At 37.8% G+C, this 19,076-nt stretch overlaps 1 protein-coding gene across 1 annotated transcript; it reads left to right on the forward strand.

Moving 5' to 3' along the window:
• The first annotated feature begins 792 nt into the window (after positions 1-792).
• auh (AU RNA binding protein/enoyl-CoA hydratase) lies at positions 793-17,473 on the forward strand. Its single transcript, XM_032569021.1, has 10 exons — positions 793-1,045; positions 4,053-4,120; positions 4,964-5,051; positions 5,240-5,326; positions 9,981-10,073; positions 10,183-10,239; positions 10,385-10,572; positions 10,684-10,734; positions 14,203-14,250; positions 16,145-17,473. Exons 1-10 carry the CDS (start codon positions 838-840, stop codon positions 16,220-16,222), a joined length of 966 nt encoding a protein of 321 aa, XP_032424912.1. The 5' UTR covers positions 793-837; the 3' UTR covers positions 16,223-17,473.
• Positions 17,474-19,076: the final 1,603 nt, after the last annotated feature.

Here is a 19,076-nt window from a genome sequence, read left to right on the forward strand (position 1 = left end):
TTTACTTTAAGAGCATATATTTGATCAATTTACTCAAAATAAAGTGGTGCAACAAAATGCACATATATAAAGGTACTTAAAAAAAAGAGAGAGAGAAAGTTATCAAGACGCATGTTAAGGTGACGTGTAAAAGAGGAATGCAGCTTTGGTAAACATGTTTCTTTCCTTAATGATTCTTTACATCATCATGGCTTTTTTAAAGGGCTATTTCAATCCGTTTTTAAATCAACTTATATCAGTTCTTGTTCCAAATTTAGGATACTTGGTTAAACAAATTAGACCTGATTGTTTAAAGCTCAGTTATTAACAAAATAAACCCTGTTTTCTAACCTTTTTTTGGCGTTTGCACCCCAAGTAAAGGAACTATTACTCATAATTTCACAGAACCTCCCTTCAAATAAAACTAAATAATCCTTTAAGTCACCTTACCAATTTACTTGTGTGTGTGTGTGTATTTATTTATTTTTATATATATGAAGGTATATACATATGTTTTTATACTTTTACATCTAGTTATCAGATGACTTTGAAGACTTGTGCCACTTCTGCAGAGAGATGGAAAACGAGATGAACTTGAACTGGATAACAACATTTTAGAATGATCCAAATATATATTGTTAGGAAAGACAAAGTCTAATTTTATCTTGCATAACCAGAAGTTGGAATATGTGGGAATGGAAAATGATTGGAAACTACTCTCTTTACCTCATGAACCAAACTCCATACCAGTAGGTGACAGTAGTGCTACTTAACTTTTTTTTTTCTGCCAACCGCCAATAAAAATCAAGACGAAGAAGAAAGAGGAGAAGAAGAAGAAGACCTCTGTAGTTGACGGTCATGGCTGCTGCAGTGGGACGTTTGTCCCTGTGGTTAACCTCCAGAGTGTACGTGGATCGAGACAGAGCGCACAGGGTGACAGCCTCATACCTTTGCTGGCGACAGCAGAGATATTGCTGTTTCAGTCGCCCCATAGCTGCAACACGGCAATACAGTTCTGACTCCAGGGATGACCTGAAGGTCCGATATCTGGATGGGGAAGATGCGGGTAGGTTTTCCCCCGGTGCTGCTGCTGCTTTGTGGTAATAGTATTGAATGTCTCACATTATTCAGTTTTGACACACCGAAAATGTGAAGTACAGCCTATAGATCCCTCCTTCTCGAATGAAAAACTGGCTGGTGACTGAATCCTGAAGACTAAAAACAGATTTCATCAGTCTCCGCCGGAGCAACACCTCCTGGTGACAGGATGACCCTATTGTAAAGGCAGTAGTTTATATTTTGTGAATATATATATATATATATATATATATATATATATATATATATATATATATATACTGTATATAGTCATGAGGGAAAATAAGCACACATCATTAAATATCAAGGTATTTCAAAAGATTTTGTGTTTTATCTCTGGAAGAGAAAGTAATTTAATTACAAAAATGACTTTTTTAAACCTAAGATATCTACAAAACAAGTTTTCTAACTTAGGAAAAAGTTACATCACCTTACTTTCTACTAGAGTTATCCCTTTTGACCTCCTGTGTCAAGTGGAGAAAATAAGTATTTGATGTTTCACCAGGCAAGTGAAGCCCAGCCTTGGCTGATCACACGCTGGGGGAAACCCTGATTGTTGTGTTACCGTGGCTACAATATGATGCTATCTGTAATCTTTGTGTTTGAACTGGGTTTCTTCACAAATACATCACAGCCAATAATTTGATTTGAAAGCTTGGCCAATTAACCTGGCCCTCTCACAGACTTCACTAAATCTATATTTAAACACTGTTAGTGATGCTGATGTTCTTAGCAGGCAGAGAGGCTATAAATCATATTCTACCCAAGTCCCCATTACCTTGGGCCAGTCCTGCATGAAGAGAGCCACTCCGCTGCGTTGCTCATCTCTCTGCTGGTTGCAAGAGACCAGTAGGGAGATGTAATTTATGAGGCAGCAGCAAGGACAAGCTTTTCTGTTTTGTGACTGTTGAGCTATGAAACAGACGGGTTATTTATGGGGCTGGTTTTTCACATCTCCGCTCTTTATTGTCGGCCCAAGCCTCCATGGGGCCCTAAACAAAATTTGGTTTTGTGGCCCTCTATGGTCCTCTAATGTGGACTGGCTGCAATCAATAGTCAGGCGATTAGATCATTCACATACCTACTATAAACGTATTGCATCTCTGTTTCCATTTTATCCTATATGCATGTATAATATAGGATACATTTATCGGCCAGCCGATTTGTCAGCCAGTCAACATATCAGCGACGATTTCCTTAAATTTGGGGAATCAGTTACCGATACTTACACGTGGAACTGATCTTACATACATACACACATATTCATGACATACTTTGATTAAATAAATTTTTCTTAAGCGTTACTCCAATAGCTAAAAATTTAATTTATACCAGCTGAGTCTTTCTCCCGAGAATGTGGACCGTTACCGGTACCGATACTGATACCGATACTGGACTGATTCTGAGCGTCCAAATAATTTTAACAAAAGTTTCACATATCTTAGAAGGTGATGTAACAATATTTGATTTAGCCACATAAATGATTTTGCTCAGCACCAAACAACAAATCACCAACTATGGCATAGAGCAGCTCATTGATTTATTAATGCAGCAGCCATGTAGTCTTTCCATCAGACTGCACATTGCAGCTCATATTACTGGTGAAGCATGACCTACATGGCCAGCAGGGGCCCCTGAAGAGCAATTAATTTTTTTGCTTTTGTCCATAAAAATAAAGATTTCTACAAACATCATCAAAGATATGTTATTATAAAACCAAATCACTTAATAATGAGATTGTGTGTTTTTGTAATAATGACATAGAAATTGTTACAAAATTGTAAAACAAACAAATTCAGCTCCACTCAGGGGGCCCCTTAGGGACCCTAAGCGGCTGCTTAGTTTGCTTATGCCTTGGGTTGATCCTGCAGGAGGTGAAGAAATTAACAATGCCAGAGTTTGCAGCGCCCACTTTCTGGGAGGTAACAATCGCATCGTTTAAATTGTATTTTCAGATATTTTATTGGACAATTACTTAGAAAGATATGGCCAAGTCAAAGTCCAGACCTGAATCCAATCAAGAATCTGTGGAAAGAGCTGAAAACTGCTGTTCACAAGCGCTCTCCCTCCAACCTCACTGAGCTCCAGCTGTTTGGGCAAGAATGTGCAAAACTGATAGAGACAAAACCAAGTGACTTGTAGCTGTAATCGCAGCAAAAGGCGGCGCTACAAAATATTAATGCAAGGGGGCCAAATAATATTGTACACCCCACTTTGCAGTTTTTTATTTGTTAAAAAGTTTAAAATATCCATTAAATTTCGTTCCACCTCATGATTGTATTCTTCACAAAATAATAAAAATTTTAGATCTTTATGTTTGAAGCCTGAAAAGCAACAAAAGGTTGAAAAGTTCAAGGAGGCTGAAAACTTTCGCTAGACACTGTATGTCCAGGAGCCCCCTATTCCATAAACTGCTCCTTATTATTATGTTATGTGTTAAAAATGTTTTGCATACATGACACCCTGCCTTATGTTCCCCTCCTGAGCATGGAAAAAAGTTCAGACTCAGGATTTTTTTCCACCATCAGCCCTGATAACATCATCTTGTTGAGTATCTCGCATGTTAAAAATAATACTAGGGAAGTATGATACATAAATAATATTGGTAATGGCCGATGTTGGTCTGTTTCTAACATCTTGGCTCGATTAGTTAAACTGGGCTGATATTAACAAGCACTGTTTTTCCATCTGGTTGTTATTTGTGTTTCATGGGGTTGGTCATGTGGTATCTGTTTGGTTAAGAGACAGTGAAGCACCACAGGATTTTGTGGGGGGGTTTTGTAGTTTTTTTGTTTTACTGAAGCAGAGAAGCAATGCGTGTGGCGTTGTTGTTTTTTTTTTTTTATGTTGTTGAAAGGGATAATTATCAGTTATCTTCCATTACAGTAATATGAATATCGAAGATCAATTTCAGAATGAAATTTATATATTGGTCCATCCTTAACTATATCAATATATTGCATTTCTATTTTCAGGAATTGTTGTTGTTGGGATAAATCGACCAAAAGCCAAAAACTCCATAAGCAAAAATCTTGTTAACATGGTATGTATTTTTTTTCTTTTTACCTTTTTTGTTTTTAAAAAATAATTTTAGAATTACTTGACTCATTAAATAATTTCTAAATTATTTTCATCAACTTCTAAATGTTTAATATTTTTATGGATTTGTGCTTTAAGGCTACTTTTGAAATCTGAAGGCATCCATTGTCTGGGATTTCACAAAGCGATATTTGGTCTTTCCTTGATAATGTTCGTTTGATGCCTTGTTGAAATTGAGTGTAAAACATTGACTAAAGATAATCAAGAAGGTTTGAGAAACAGAAGCAAATTGGATTTAAAATTCCAATAGATTTCTTGATACTCATTTTCCTGAATTGATGTGGCAGACGTTTCATCTACTGATTTGAATATGCATTTGTATCCTATGCAAAAAGTTTAATGATGTGACGTTACATCATTACATGTAATATGAAAGTAGAAAAAAAACAAATCAAATGGATGAATACATTAACGAGACCGAAAATAAAGTAATAATTATTTTTCTATCTGAAATGTTCATTTTGCTTTGCATGTCTGTAAATCAGACCTGCACATGTAACGTCATTACATGTAACTGTTGTTACATGTACAATAATTACATCATTACATGTATTGACGTTATATTATTGACGTCATTACATGACTGTTGATGCAACATTAACAGTCATGTTAATGTTACTGTTAATGTGGAACATGGACTGTTTTTGGAAAAGTCCGTTCTAGTTTGCTCTGTTTCATCTTGTGTCACATTAGGTTTACAGACTTGGACAACAGAACACATCCTCTGTAATATATAAGCTTTTATTTTATTGTCTTTGTATTTATGTTGTCAAACTTTTTCTTCCAGATGTTTGAGGCTGTAGAGGATATTAAGAAGAATAACAAAGTGCGCAGTGTTATTTTATCCAGCTTGGTTCCTGGTATTTTCTGTGCAGGTATGCTCTTGGCAACTTTGCTGTTTTACCTTTAGATGGAAAGTTTTGTGTAAATGTTATGTGCCAAGTTCTTATTTGTTCTTAAGAATGGTATGTTCACAAACCACAGCAGATGGCCCTGAATGGTTCATCTTGCAACAGGAGGCTAAGACACAAACTTGGTGCTGTGATTTTGTTTCTGTGTAAAGGTGCAGATCTGAAAGAGAGAGCAAAGATGCATCAAAGTGAGGTGGGACCGTTTGTTTCAAAAGCAAGAGCCCTCATCACAGAGCTGGGTAAGAACTTCATAGAGTTCATTATAGGTAGTTTATTTGCTCCTCTTCATGCTATACTTTGGCACCAATGTTCTACCATAACTATGGTAGAACTAGATGAACTAGAAATTTTCAGAAGAAATTGTATTGGACAAAGTTTGGTGACTGCATGAATTTATTGACCATCAATGATAGGTTGAGCCATTCCATGGTTGTTGTTTTTTTAAGAGCAGTTTTTTTGTTTGGAGGGTGAGTTACTCTTTTAATTACATTGCACATACATAATAATGCTTTATTGAAGCCAAGAACTGCAGCTCATGGGAAAAACAACAACCAATTCAGTTTTTAATGGCACACACAAAGTATTTTCAGCTGCAAGCAAAGCTTTTATTTTCCCCAGAGTGCCACCAAATACAGCAGCATTTTTTTCTGTCCCCTCCAGGGGGTCTTTTGTGGGCTCTAGTGTCCCTTATATGACAGTAGGCTGACAGGAGGGGGGGGGAGACATGTGGCAAATGTCGCCAGGTCCGGGAACCGAACCCGCGATGGCCGCGTCGAGGACTCAAAGCCTCCAAACGTGGGTCGCTCTAACCCACAGGTGTCAAACTCCAGTCCTCAAGGGCCGGTGTCCTGCAGTTTTTAGATGTGCCACAGGTACAAACCACTGAAATGAAATGGCTTAATTACCTCCTCTTTGTGTAGATCAGTTCTCCAGAGCCTTGCTAATGACCTAATTATTATATTCAGGTGGTGCTGCAGAGGCACATCTAAACATTGCAGGACACTGGCCCTTGAGGACTGGAGTTTGACACCCCTGCTCTAACCCCTACGCCACCACAGCACGCCCAATACAGCAGCGTTTTATGAATTCAAACGTAGAACAGAAAACAGAACCTATGTTCAGAAAATAAATTTTTTAAATAATAACTGGCCCAGGTTGTATTTGTAGAATGTGAGAACCGTCTCATCAATGCATTTCCTGCTGAAGCTGCTAAGGCCATCAATCTACATGTTTGTTACTCATTGTCCTATCAAGCTCCTTTTGTATCCGCTTGTCAGAGAGGAAAATAATTAAATCAGCTTGACCTTTTAAGTAAATCGTTCACAAAATTCTCATTTGTCTCCAACCTGGACTCCCATCTGGTCCAGCTGAACTACCGCTGCAGATTGTGAGAATTTTCCCACTGGAATGAGAGAACTGCCGACTTCTGATTACTTCAATTGGAGAAATGTTTAAATATGGTTGAATCTGAACAAATTATTGTATACCATATATAGTAGGAACTATAGAAATTTGGCCTATGATGGAGATCTGTCGGGGCGCGGGGGGGGGGGGGGTGTCCTGCCCCAAATGGAGGAGTTCAAGTATCTCGGGATCTTGTTCATGAATGAGAGAAGAAGGGAGTGGGAGATCGACAGGCGGATTGTCGCAGCGTCTGCTGTGAAGCGGGCGCTGTACCGGTCCGTCGTGATGAAAAGAGAGCTGAGCCAAAAAGCGAAGTTCTCGATTTACCGGTCAATCTACGTTCCCACCCTTATCTATGGTCATGAGCTTTGGATCATGACCGAAAGAACGAGATCACGGATACAAGCGGCCGAAATGGGTTTTCTCCGTAGGGTGTCTGGGCTCACCCTTAGAGATAGGGTGAGAAGCTCAGTCATCTGGGAGGGACTCAGAGTAGAGCCGCTGCTCCTTCACATTGAGAGGAGCCAGTTGAGGTGGCTCTGGCATCTGGTCAGGAGGCCTCCTGGACTCACGTCCCACCGGGAGGACGCCCCGGGGAAGACCCAGGACACGCTGGAGGGACTATGTCTCAGCTGGCCTTGGGATTCCCCCAAAAGAGCTGCAACAAATGGCTGGGGAGAGGGAAGTCTGGGCCTCTCTTCTGAAGCTGCTACCCCTGCGACCCGACCCCTGATAAAATGGAAGAAATGGATGGATGGAGATCTGTGTTCTCCCAGCTAACCGCAGTAATGCTTGTTGATGATGCAATCGGCTGTCTTCAAACCATAGCGCAATCGGAGAGTTAGCAGGAAGCAGCATGGCAGAGAGTGTAAGGGAGGAGCAAAAAGACAGGAGCAAAAACTGATTATCTGAACCCGATTTGGGTTTAAACAGTCAGACCAGGAATGTTATCTGCAAAGTGTGTGGGGTGACACAATAATGAATTAAAATTCAATTAAACGCAAGTTGTGAGATTATATACATTCAAGCCACTATAGATGAATAGCTCATAATTTAAATGCAATCATTTAATTTTATTGTTTGTATGTAGTTATTGGTTCAACAGTCAGTCTTGTTTTTTTACACTGTGGAGAAAAAGTTGCATCTAATTATCTGCTTGGTGTGTGAGTTCATGATGTGGATTCTCCATTCAATTTGTTGAAAACTTTTTAGACATAATGACATAATAATAAACAGTGCAATTGAATATGACATTAATATAATTTAAAACTTTTGGGTAAGAATGGATTATGACAGGAATTTTTGACACAAACTGTCAAAATGACAGACATCATGAAAGTTGGGTAACACTCCTCTCAAGGAGAGATCTGGAAGATGACTCATCACTGTACCCGCTGCCACTGCCAATGCATCAATCAACTTCAAACCAACCCGGTCTGGCCGGCCCAATTGGAACCGCAGAGTATTTCAGGGAGGGAGTGGGGCCGGGCTGGAAGAGCTAATGCACTGAGCACTGCAGTCAGAAGGGGGCAGTCAGTTCTGGGGCCTCATGCATAAAGCCTGCATGTGCACAAAAAATGTGGGGCGCCATATTTTACGAACAAGTCGACATGTATAAAAATTAACTTTGCATCAAAGTTTGCGTAAATATATGTACACTTTTTCGCTGGCGTGAAAATGTGCGGCAGCCACTCAAATGTTTTCTGTGGACAACAAACTGCAAAGCGTCAAAACTCACCTAAATCCACTGAAACCTGACAACATTCAGTTATTTAGACCAAGAAGCACCAAACCCAATGTTTTTTTCATGGTTTTAGTATTTTATTGTTTAAACGTAAACGATGAAACTGAACCACATTTATCCTCAGACAATAAACTAACACGCACACAAAATAAAGAAAATAAAAGTAAAAGGACGTGAAAACTTCACTCTAATGTAAATAGTACTTTTCCTCAGTTTTTGTCTCATAAAGATGCAACACATTAGTCTGTGCACCAAAGCACATGAAATGCATCTATGGGATAATTTCATTCTCACTAAAAAAAGAAAACAGGGTTGGATCAGCAGATTGACTCCAAACAAGGTGTGTACACAATCACATAAGTAGCTGCAAAAGGGGCACAATTACACCTTACAACATAATTGTGGCACAGAGCTTTGACTCTGATGGAGAACATCACCAAGGGAAGGAATCAGAGGGAGCCATTGATCAGAGATCTGATTGATTTGTTGGGAAATGTTGATGATGGTTTATTAGTGTTTAGATTAATCCAGACTGATCATCCTGGAGCTCTGAGCAGAACTTTAAGAGTGAGCTGTGCGGTACCAGTACCGGTCCAGCTGCAGTCATCCTTCAGTGGAGCTGCCCACTTTGTGAATGCACTTTATGGACATAAAACATCTCTGTCCTGTAAATGTACAACTTATGCACATGATTCCACTATTTAGAATAAACGTCCACGTTACCCACTCAAAGGATTCTCTGTCACAGTGTCTGTCTTTAAATCCCTTCTGAACGCACTACGCACTTCAAACAGGCATTTGCACAATTTATTTATTTATTTTTAATGAAAATTTTATTTTTTTGAAATGTATTATTTTTGTTTTTGTGAGGTGACCTTGTGCCCTGAAAGCACATTTTACAGAAAATATAAAATTATTATTATTATAAATACTCATACTGCTATAAACAAGCATGTTGCCATGGTTAACTGCTTCACGTGGAGGCAGACTTCCGGGTATTTATAATAATTTCCATTATGTATTTACGGTTGGCAACAGGCGGACCAGCAGCGGCTCTATTTCCTGCAAATTAGGATTTATAAAGGAAATGTGCGCCGCCACATTTCCGTGTGTGCACGGCTTTATACATTTTAATTTTTTTGTGGGTTGATAAACCCGGTAACTTTTCAGCTGTTCTTCGTTAAGGTGACGTAAATAGGTTCTAATGATTTTCATTCAGTCAGGACTGACACTAGCCACATGCATTGCAGGTAGATTGTAGTAAAGCATTGATTAATGCCTGGTTTTAAAATTAGTTCACTGAACTTGTAGCCATTATTTTGTGCCCATTGTTGGACACCACACGGCAGGACCGAACCCGATCGAACCGTTATACCTAGGATTTCTGTCGGCTAATGTGTGGTCTGTCAGGTTTTGAAAATGGGCTGACAATCGGCCGACAGCTCTAAGATCGTGTAGTGTGCGCTGGGCTTTACACTGAGGAAATGAGGAAGGGAGGAGTCAGTGGAGAGCACCGGAGTTGAGCCTTTTTTCATTCAGTGTCATTAACAGAAAGAGAAAAAGGCCGGAAGAGACGATAATGCCGATAATTAAAATGACGTCGTTAGTTTTAATTTATCGTACGATTAATCGATTTATCGTTTATCGCGACAGGCCTATAATCAACCTATGGAATTCTTAAGCAGAGTTATTTGTACATCAGTCAGTTTTTCCAGGTTTATTCATTTGTTTTATTTATTTTTCAGATAATCTTTCAGTACCTACTATTGCTGCAATTGATGGGGCTGCCTTAGGAGGAGGTTTGGAAATGGCCCTTGCTTGTGACATAAGAATTGCTTGTAAGACTTTTACATTGAAGCTACAAAGACACATAATCAAAAAAGGGTGTACATATATGCATGTTTCAAAATACCGTACATATTGGTTTCTTCTCCTTTATTTCTGTAGCCAGCAGTGCAAAAATGGGACTAGTTGAGACAAAGCTTGCAATTATTCCTGGAGCAGGTGAGGTTGAATTTCTACTTTATTAGTTTTTCTGTTTTTCCAAAAGTAAAGAAGACTTGAAATCTTAAAAAAACAACAAAGAAAGTTAGCTGCCATTTTGATCGTGTCATATTGGGGCTCCTTTTTTCATATGTATTTTTTGTAGGTGGAACACAACGTCTCCCAAGGATTATTGGTGTGTCTGTAGCCAAGGAACTCATATTTACTGCTAGAATAGTGGATGGAAAAGAGGCAGGTCGTCTGGGGCTAGTCAATCATTCCGTAGAGCAGAATGACAGTGGAGATGCTGCCTATCTCTACGCTCTTGAACTTGCTCGTCAGATCAACCCTCAGGTACTCAAGCAATGAGTTAAACCTTGTATATGTAATTGGAAAAGAATCAGATGCATGACTAAGGGAAAGGGTTGTCATTTTAAATCTTATCTCTGAGTTTTGGCTTTACAGGGTCCAATTGCAGTTAGGATGGCTAAACTAGCAATCAACCAAGGAATAGAGGTGAGTTATAGTAATTTCTTAAGTACTAACTTTATCAAAGTCCAGTATAAATATGTATACTTAATGGCCAAAGTTTGTATTGGGAAAAATAGTTAGAGGTCAGATTAGCTGTAAACCAATTAAGATTAGTTTAGACTAATCTCTATCTCTGATCAAACACAATCGGGGATGGAGGCCTCAGGACCGTCTGTCTGTTTCTTTCATGGACTTGGATTGTTACGCCTTGGTCTTGCTCTTTGTCTCATTCGAAAAAATGGGTTGAGGTCAGCTCAAGACTAGTTTTTGTCAAAATTACAAAAACGTTTATCTTCACCTGCAGACGCACAACAAAATGAATGTGAATTAAAAGAAACAGAAGTGATCATGGTGCAGTCGTGTCCCACTGTCTCAGAAACAATTCAGTGTTATTTTTGCTAATGATGGCATGGGAATGTTTACAGATGGCATTGGGTCCTTAAAGTTAAAAGAGCACATCTGTGTATTCACATGTGGCGTGTGGTTCATCTTTTGCTGGGCAAACGCCTATAATCTGACAGCAGAAAATTATAAAGCCTGCTTTTTAAAAACATGAAGAAATTTGAAGAGGGGGAAAGGCAAAATGCAGGGCAACTTGTAAATTTACACATAGGCGTAAATCCCAGGGGGAAAAACCCTCCAGTAAGTAAATACTTAAAGCAAAAGACATGTTACACATTTTATTTACTTTCACTGCTCAATAGGAAGAAACACATTAACAATAAAAATCAGACTGCAGTTTGTTATTTCATTACTTTGGCTGAATCATGATAAACTGCCACATTATGTCTCGGAAATCAAAACTAGCAAAACTGCTATGCTTTCATAGACTTGGCTCCTTTTTCTGTTGCAGGTAGCCAGTATTTCAATTTAGCTCTCTAACTCTTACTTTAATAAGAAAAGTTTGAAACTGGAGCGGCAGAGCGTTACCACTAGCCGACAGCTCTGTATGGGAGCTGAGAGCAGAGGGGCTCTTGCAGCTGACAGTAAAACTAAATAAAATATGCCTTTATTTCATATCATCTTCATCGTAGAGCCTTTAAAACCACAAAATTAAATCTGAATATTTGTCTAGAAAACTCTGGTGCTGAGCCTTAAAGGTAAAGGTAATTTTATTTATATAGCACATTTTCAGCATCAAGGCAATACTAAGTGCTTTGCAGGAATTAAAAGGAAACACAAGCAAAATAACAAACCAAAGAAAAGAGCAAAAAAAAGAAAAAGAATCTAGTGTTCTAAAGTATGTAAACTAGGTGTTCCTGTTCAGGGTTACTAAGTATCCTCTGGTCTAATTTCATTTTTGGGTTTTAAGAACAGGAGTCTAAAACATAGTCTAATAAAGTTGATCCAAAGTATATAAACTAGATAAACTAGATACTCCTATTCAGGGTTGGTAGATAACTATAAGTAAGTATCCTCTGGGTTCTGGGTTGGAAGAATAGGAATAGGAAGAATAGGTCTTGAAGTTTAAGTTATGATACTTCCCAAATATTCAATATCTACATATTTATAGGTTCTCAGCCATCAAGGAAATGGGAAAAGAAAACCCCCAAATAATAAAAAAAAGTTTAAAGCAACTTAAGTTATAATTTAAATAACACACAACCTGTATTGAGAACCACTGCAATAAATCAATATTTATGAGGAATTTTATTAAGTGCAGTTACTTATTAAAACTTGTTTTTAGTCAGAGCCTTAAGTTTTGGTAAACGTGTAGCAGAGATCAGATCTGTGACTCTGAACCAAACTTACATCCAAGCAACATTTGAATCTTAGTTTGATGTCTACTGAGAAAAACACTTTTGTTATTCATTGCTACTTACTAATCATTTCTGCTCCTGCAGCTTGAACACAATAATAAAAATTTTAAACCACATTTTTTGTTACATTTAACTTTAACTTTGCTGACCCCTCCAAAATTGGTCTTAAAAAATTTCCGTTTATGGTCCCCCCCAATAATGAGATGGGATTTACGCCCTTGAATTTACAATATGCAAAGTGAGCAGGGCAACATTTGAATAGACATCAACAGTGAACACAAGGAGAAGTAAGTACCAATGCCAAATGCACAAATCCCAGAGATTTTTATAATCCCACGCATTCTGTTTGTTCTGATGGTTTTGAGAATTTCCCAAGACAATTTGTGTGCCTACATGAACTACTAGTAATATTAAAATACCTAATAATTTGATATGTGCAGCATATATGTTTTTAGGAACAGCAATTCATCTGAAACTCTGATTAATTGCTTTTATTCAGATGATAATGCAAAAGTAGATATTTCTTTAAATATGACACGTCTTTATTAGTCCAATTTCTGTTTTTGAAATTTCTCATATAACTCTTGCACAATGTAAGTTGATTTTTATTCAGTTTAGAGAATGTGCATCAATTTGTGGCTGCATTTAATAACTTAAATATTAGATTATTATGACCATTAAGTGTAATGCCAAGAAATAGTTTTGATTGAGTAATCAACTGTTTTTAGATTTATCTTTGTAGAACACAAAACACAATGTCCTGAAATATTTGTTGAAGTTCTAGGCACTCGGTCTTGTCTCAGACGGTCTGGTCTTGGAAGAACAAGTCTTGACTTCTTGACTTGTCATTTATTCGATCAACCAGTTCACAATGCAAATCAGAAGTGACAATTATTATGGTCTTGAGCATGAAAAGGGTGGAGTGCCTTCTCCAGGTCAGGGGAGGAGGAAAGGGGCCCAAGTGGAGGAGTTTAAGTATCTCAGGATCTTGTTCACAAATGAGGGAAAAATGGAGCGGGAGATCAACAGACGGACTGATGCATCGTTTGCAGTGAAGCGGGCGCTGCACCAGCCTGTTGAGGTGAAGACAGAGCTGAGTCAAAAAGCAAAGATCTTGATTTACCAGTCAATCTATGTTCCTTCCCTCATCTATGGTCATGAGGTTTGGGTCATGACCATGGGAAGGCCTTGGGATTCCCCCAGAGGAGCTGGCCCAAGTGGCTGGGGAGAAGGAAGTCTGGACCTCCCTTCTTAAGCTGCAACCTCCGCAACCCGACCCTGGATAATGGCTGATTAAGATGCATACTAAACTTAATTTACATTTTGAACACAACCCAAAATATGTCGTTCAAACTTCATACTACCGAGGAAACACACCACATGTTCTTTGATAATAGGGAGTTAAATTTGACTAAATTTATTGAATTTACTCAGAACAAGTGTCAAATTGAAACAATATATTGGTATCAGTTGAAATAGAATATCCTTTCATCAATTTATAATCAAGGGATTGTTAGGTCAAGGAGCTCCTTAGAGGAGTCACATCAGGTCATTGTGTGTCCGAAGAGATTGTTTAGATTCTGCCGTACATTATTGTAGTATTTGTCCTAACATCAACCCAGGACAATATTTGAAGCAAAATGGTTTCAGGTTTCTTGTGTACTTCACTGACAAATGCCTTATTCACTTTCAGGTGGATTTATCTACAGGTTTGGCAATTGAAGAGGCATGCTATGCTCAGGTGAGTGTTGGATAAATGGGTTTAAACAGCCAGTTTAGATTTTTCTTCAATTGAGTTTCTGTAGTTCCCTTAACTGTAGTATGAAGATGTGATATTATTGTGAGCTTTCTAGAAAAGTAAACAGGACTTCCCCCAGAAAACCTGCTAAAACTGGTGATGGGGGCAGGGTAGGTTTATTTAGAGAGAGTGCCTTCTACTCAGATCTTTTTAACCTTGCTTTCTGAAACAAGGCCCTGCAGAGCACAGAAACGTACACTATTTTGCCAAAAGTATTTAGTCACCCATCCAAATTATTGCAATTCCAATCACTTCCATGGCCACAGGTGTATAAAATGAAGCATCTAGTCATGCAGACTGTTTTTACAAACATTTGTGAAAGACTGGGTCGCTTTCAGGAGTTCAGTGAATTCCAGCGTGGAACTGTGATAGGATCCCACCTGTGCAACAAATCCAGTCTTGAAATTTCTTTGCTCCTAAATATTCCACAGTCGACTGTTGGCTGTATTATAAGAAACTGGAAGTGTTTGGGAACAACAGCAACTCAGCCATGAAGTGGTAGGCCACATAAACTGACAGAGCGGGGTCAGTGGATGTTGTGTGAAGAGGTCAACAACTTTCTGCAGAATCAATCACTATAGACCTCCAAACGTCAAGAACAGTGCACAGAGAGCTTCATGGAATGGGTTTCCATGGTAACCAGCTTCATCCAAACCATACATCACCAAGTGCAATGCAAAGTGTCAGATGCTGTGGTGTAAAACTACCACCACTGGACTCTAGAGAAGCGGAGGCACGTTTTCTGGAGCGACGAATTGCGCTTCTCTGTCTGGCAATCTGATTGACGAGTTTAGCGGGACAACAGAACTTGCCTGACTGCATTGTGCCAATTGTAAAGATTTTTGGAGGGTGGATTATAGTGTGGGGTTGTTTTTTATGAGCTGGGCTTATCCTCTTGGTTCCAGTGAAAGGAACTCTGAATGCTTCAGTATACCAAGACATTTTGGACAATTCCATGGTCCACACTTTGTGGGGACAGTTTGCAGCTGGCCAACATGACTGTGCACCAGTGCACAAAGCAAGGTCCTTAAAGACATGGGTGGCAGAGTCTGGATTGGATGAACTTGACTGGCCTGCACAGAGTCCTGACTTCAACTCAATAGAAAACCTTTAGGATGAATTAGAGCAGAGACTGAGAACCAGGCCTTCTTGTCCAACATCAGTATGTGACCTGACAAATGCATTCCTGGAAGAATGGTCAAAAATCCCTATAAACACTCCTAAACCCTAAACCTTGTGGACAGCCTTCCCAGAAGATTTAAAGCTGTTTTAGCTGCAAAGGGAGGAGCGACATTAAATTGAACCCTGTGGGTTAAGAATGGGATGGAATGGGACAGTGGCTGTGCCCACTAGCTTCCCAAGCTCATATGTGAGTCAAGGCAGGTGAGCGAACACTTTTGGCAATATAGTGTACCATCTTCAATGGTACTTTACAATTGGCATGAAATTCAAAAGTTTACTCCATTCTTAGCAGAGTCAACTAATGAGTTGGATCTGGTGGATTGATACAGTCAGTGCTCAATCAATGCAACTTCACATAGAGACATGATCACTGTTCGACTAAACAAAACGGCACCAAGCACAACAGTGTCTTGTCATATAGTATCTGTTAACATATATAAACATTTTAGCATTTTCATTTTGGGTTGCTTTACATGAGGGAAGTCTGCATATGTATGACCCTTTTTGGTTTCTTAGGCCTTGTCCATACAGGCAAAAACAAATACGGGCATTTTAAGCTATACAACTGACCATATACAAAAAATTTAGACTGTAAAACCAGATGTAAGACAAACCTCAGAAGTGCAAATTGCTTTTTGTACTTATGATTTTATAGGTGATCCCAACAAAAGACCGATTGGAAGGTTTGGCTGCTTTTAAGGAGAAGAGGCGTCCTCATTACAAGGGGGAGTGAGGTCATACGATTCATTTCAAGAAATTCTGTTGCAAAAGTTAATGAATTCCCACAGCTTTGAACAACCAAACTATTTCACTGCAAAGACTTTGACTTGAAAGAGATCAGTAATTACAATAAAGACTTTTTTTTTATCATTACACATGCCATTGTACTTTTAAGTAAATGTGTGTGCAGTGAAACTTCACCCGTTACTCTGCACTGTCTGGAGGACTTTGTTGCATGATAGAACACATGGTTAGTTAAGTTTTTTAAGTACAAACCAATCAGTGGCTGTGTGCACTAGCTTCTCATGAATTCATGTTCCTGTCTTTGAAAAATTCCTAAAAAGCTAAAACTGGGAATGTATGACTTTGTGGGAGTGTTTTTTTTATTTTTTCAAATGCAGTTTCTTCTTTTAAAATTTTACAACAACCATTGTTGATTAACCAACTCTAGATTATTTAAAGTGTCCATACATTCTGAGTTCAACAATAGGTATACCTTATTTTATTTTCTTGGAAACATTTAGTACGTTATTACAAAAATAGAATTTGATATTTGTTTTCCTTCAACAAATTACACGTCTACTTTTAGACAATTGAAAACTCATGGCATACAGAAATGGTAAATAGAAAGTACACATCTTTGATGTGTACATTTTTATTGCAAACTTAGTACCTGGTTTTTCACAAAACTGATGAGCTGCCATTTGGAGTTCACGGTTTTGGACATTTTAGGTTAGATATGAATTATTTAGAACCTGGCAAAGACCAGATTATTTCTGTATTGTAATGCTGGAACTGATAAATGCTGGACCTTCTGTTTTCCATGACTGTACTTTCGCATGAGGCTTGTGTTGTTTTTAAAGCTCACAAGGTTTCATTGTTTTCTTTATGTATGAACAATATATGTATGTACATGTTGGGTGTTTCAAGCAAAGCCGTTGCTTCAGTTTGCTGGAAATGATTTGAATATAATTAAATTGTCTCTCCTATTTAGTGCCAAAAATATAATGCCATATAATAACCACATTTTCAAAATTGTGTTTTGAAAACGCCTAATGTAATGACAGAGGTTGTGGGTGATTGTCATGAAACATCCCATGTAATTTAGAACTTTTGTTTTTCTTTTCTATTATTCCTTGGTATTGCTTGTTTTGTTGTTTTAGTCTCAAACTGCTTTTGCTAAACTTTTGAATTAATGAGTCACATGCCATGTGAAGACTGGCCATGTCAAGCAGCTGCAATAAAGTCTAAAAGAAATGCCTGATCCTTTTTACCGCTTTCACTTTTTTGTTACAAAGAAACAATTTGTCTAAATGTGTGGTTTCTATATGATAAGATTATTGTGTAATTTATATCTTAGACTTTTCACTGAAATATTAAAATCTTCATATATAGTCTAGGAAGACACTGTTTGGTAACCATTACTGCAGCATTTCCTTACTAAGCTTCTAACATTGCTTATATAATTTAGTCACTAACTGATCTAGATTGTCACAAGATTTTTGCGACATCATAAAATTCTACAACATGCTGAAAACAATGATGGAAATGAGCTTTATTTCTTTTCAAAATCATATTTCTATACTTCATTTGATCTGTACCAAATTATTGCTCTAGAATTATCTTATTGTCCCACAGATTCATTACTACAAGGACATATATACAGATATCAATGTTGAGTTTTTTTCATTTTTATTTCAAACTGGTTTTTGAAAACAACCAGTCAGTTGGACAAGAGAGAGAGAGAGTGCATGCATAACCAAGAACAAAATATTTAGACTTTTCTGTTTGAAAAGAAGTAGGAAAAGGTCAACACTTATTGTTACTTAAACCTACCCCTTATCTCAATTTAATAAAATATATTGCTGACTCCATCAGAAATTTGTAATTAAAACCATGTTATGGTATTCATAAGTGTGTTTAATAAACTGTACTAAAGAATCAACAAATAAATTATATTACATAAACAAAATGATTATAAACTAACTCTCATAACAAAAAATTCGGACTCATAATAATAATAATAGTAATAATAGTAATAATGGCAGTTGTAAATAACCGGACAGAATAATTACCTACTCCTTGTCAATATACACCCTATAAATTAAAGACAAAGATAACAGTGATAGTAAGATAACAATAATAATATACTCATAATGGTAATAGTAACAGAAGAAAATAAGGACAAAAAAAGTCATTTCAAAAAATCTAATCAAATTTTATTTGTATAACACATTTCAGCAGCGATGCATTTCAAAGAGCTTTACATCATAACAAACACAAAGACACAAAGTCATGCATCATAGAATCAACAATCAAAACATGGCATTAAGTCAAGAGCCAGATTAGGTTTCAAAATCAACTCTAAACAGCTGGAGTTAGAATTCTTTTAAATAGATTCCAGCATCTGGTTGGGCTTTCTGGTTCTGTTCTTCAGTGGTTCAGCTCCTATCTCACAGAACTTTTATGGTCAGTATGGATACATGTTCCTCACAGATCTATGATAACTATGGCATCCCCCAAGGCTCTATTTTAGATCCTTTTTAATTTGTACATGTTGCCGCTTGGTGTAGTCATCGGGAACCTGATGACACTCAGCTATATGTCTCGTCTCGTGACAACCAATCACTGCACTTTTTAATTGTATTTCAGACATAAAGACCTGGATGGTACAGAACTTTCTCCAGCTCAACCAGGACAAAACAGAAGTTTTAATCATTGGACCAGAGGATCAGAAAGAAATTCTAATACAAAAATTACAAACTTTTAAACCTTCAAAACAAGTCAGAAACCTGGGTGTTCTTCTTGACTGAGCTCAGTTTTATTCCACATATCAAACAAATAGTGAAAACAGGATTTTATCATCT

Source organism: Xiphophorus hellerii, chromosome 8 (assembly GCF_003331165.1).
Source record: "Xiphophorus hellerii strain 12219 chromosome 8, Xiphophorus_hellerii-4.1, whole genome shotgun sequence".
NCBI lineage: Eukaryota > Metazoa > Chordata > Actinopteri > Cyprinodontiformes > Poeciliidae > Xiphophorus > Xiphophorus hellerii.

Excerpts from the sequence above, each read along its gene's own strand:
- auh (XM_032569021.1), top strand. The coding sequence starts at position 838 with ATGGCTGCTGCAGTGGGACGTTTGTCCCTGTGGTTAACCTCCAGAGTG. Across the intron at positions 5,052-5,239 it reads TCCTGGTATTTTCTGTGCAG|GTGCAGATCTGAAAGAGAGA; the intron begins GTATGCTCTTGG and ends TTCTGTGTAAAG. Across the intron at positions 10,735-14,202 it reads CAATCAACCAAGGAATAGAG|GTGGATTTATCTACAGGTTT; the intron begins GTGAGTTATAGT and ends ATTCACTTTCAG.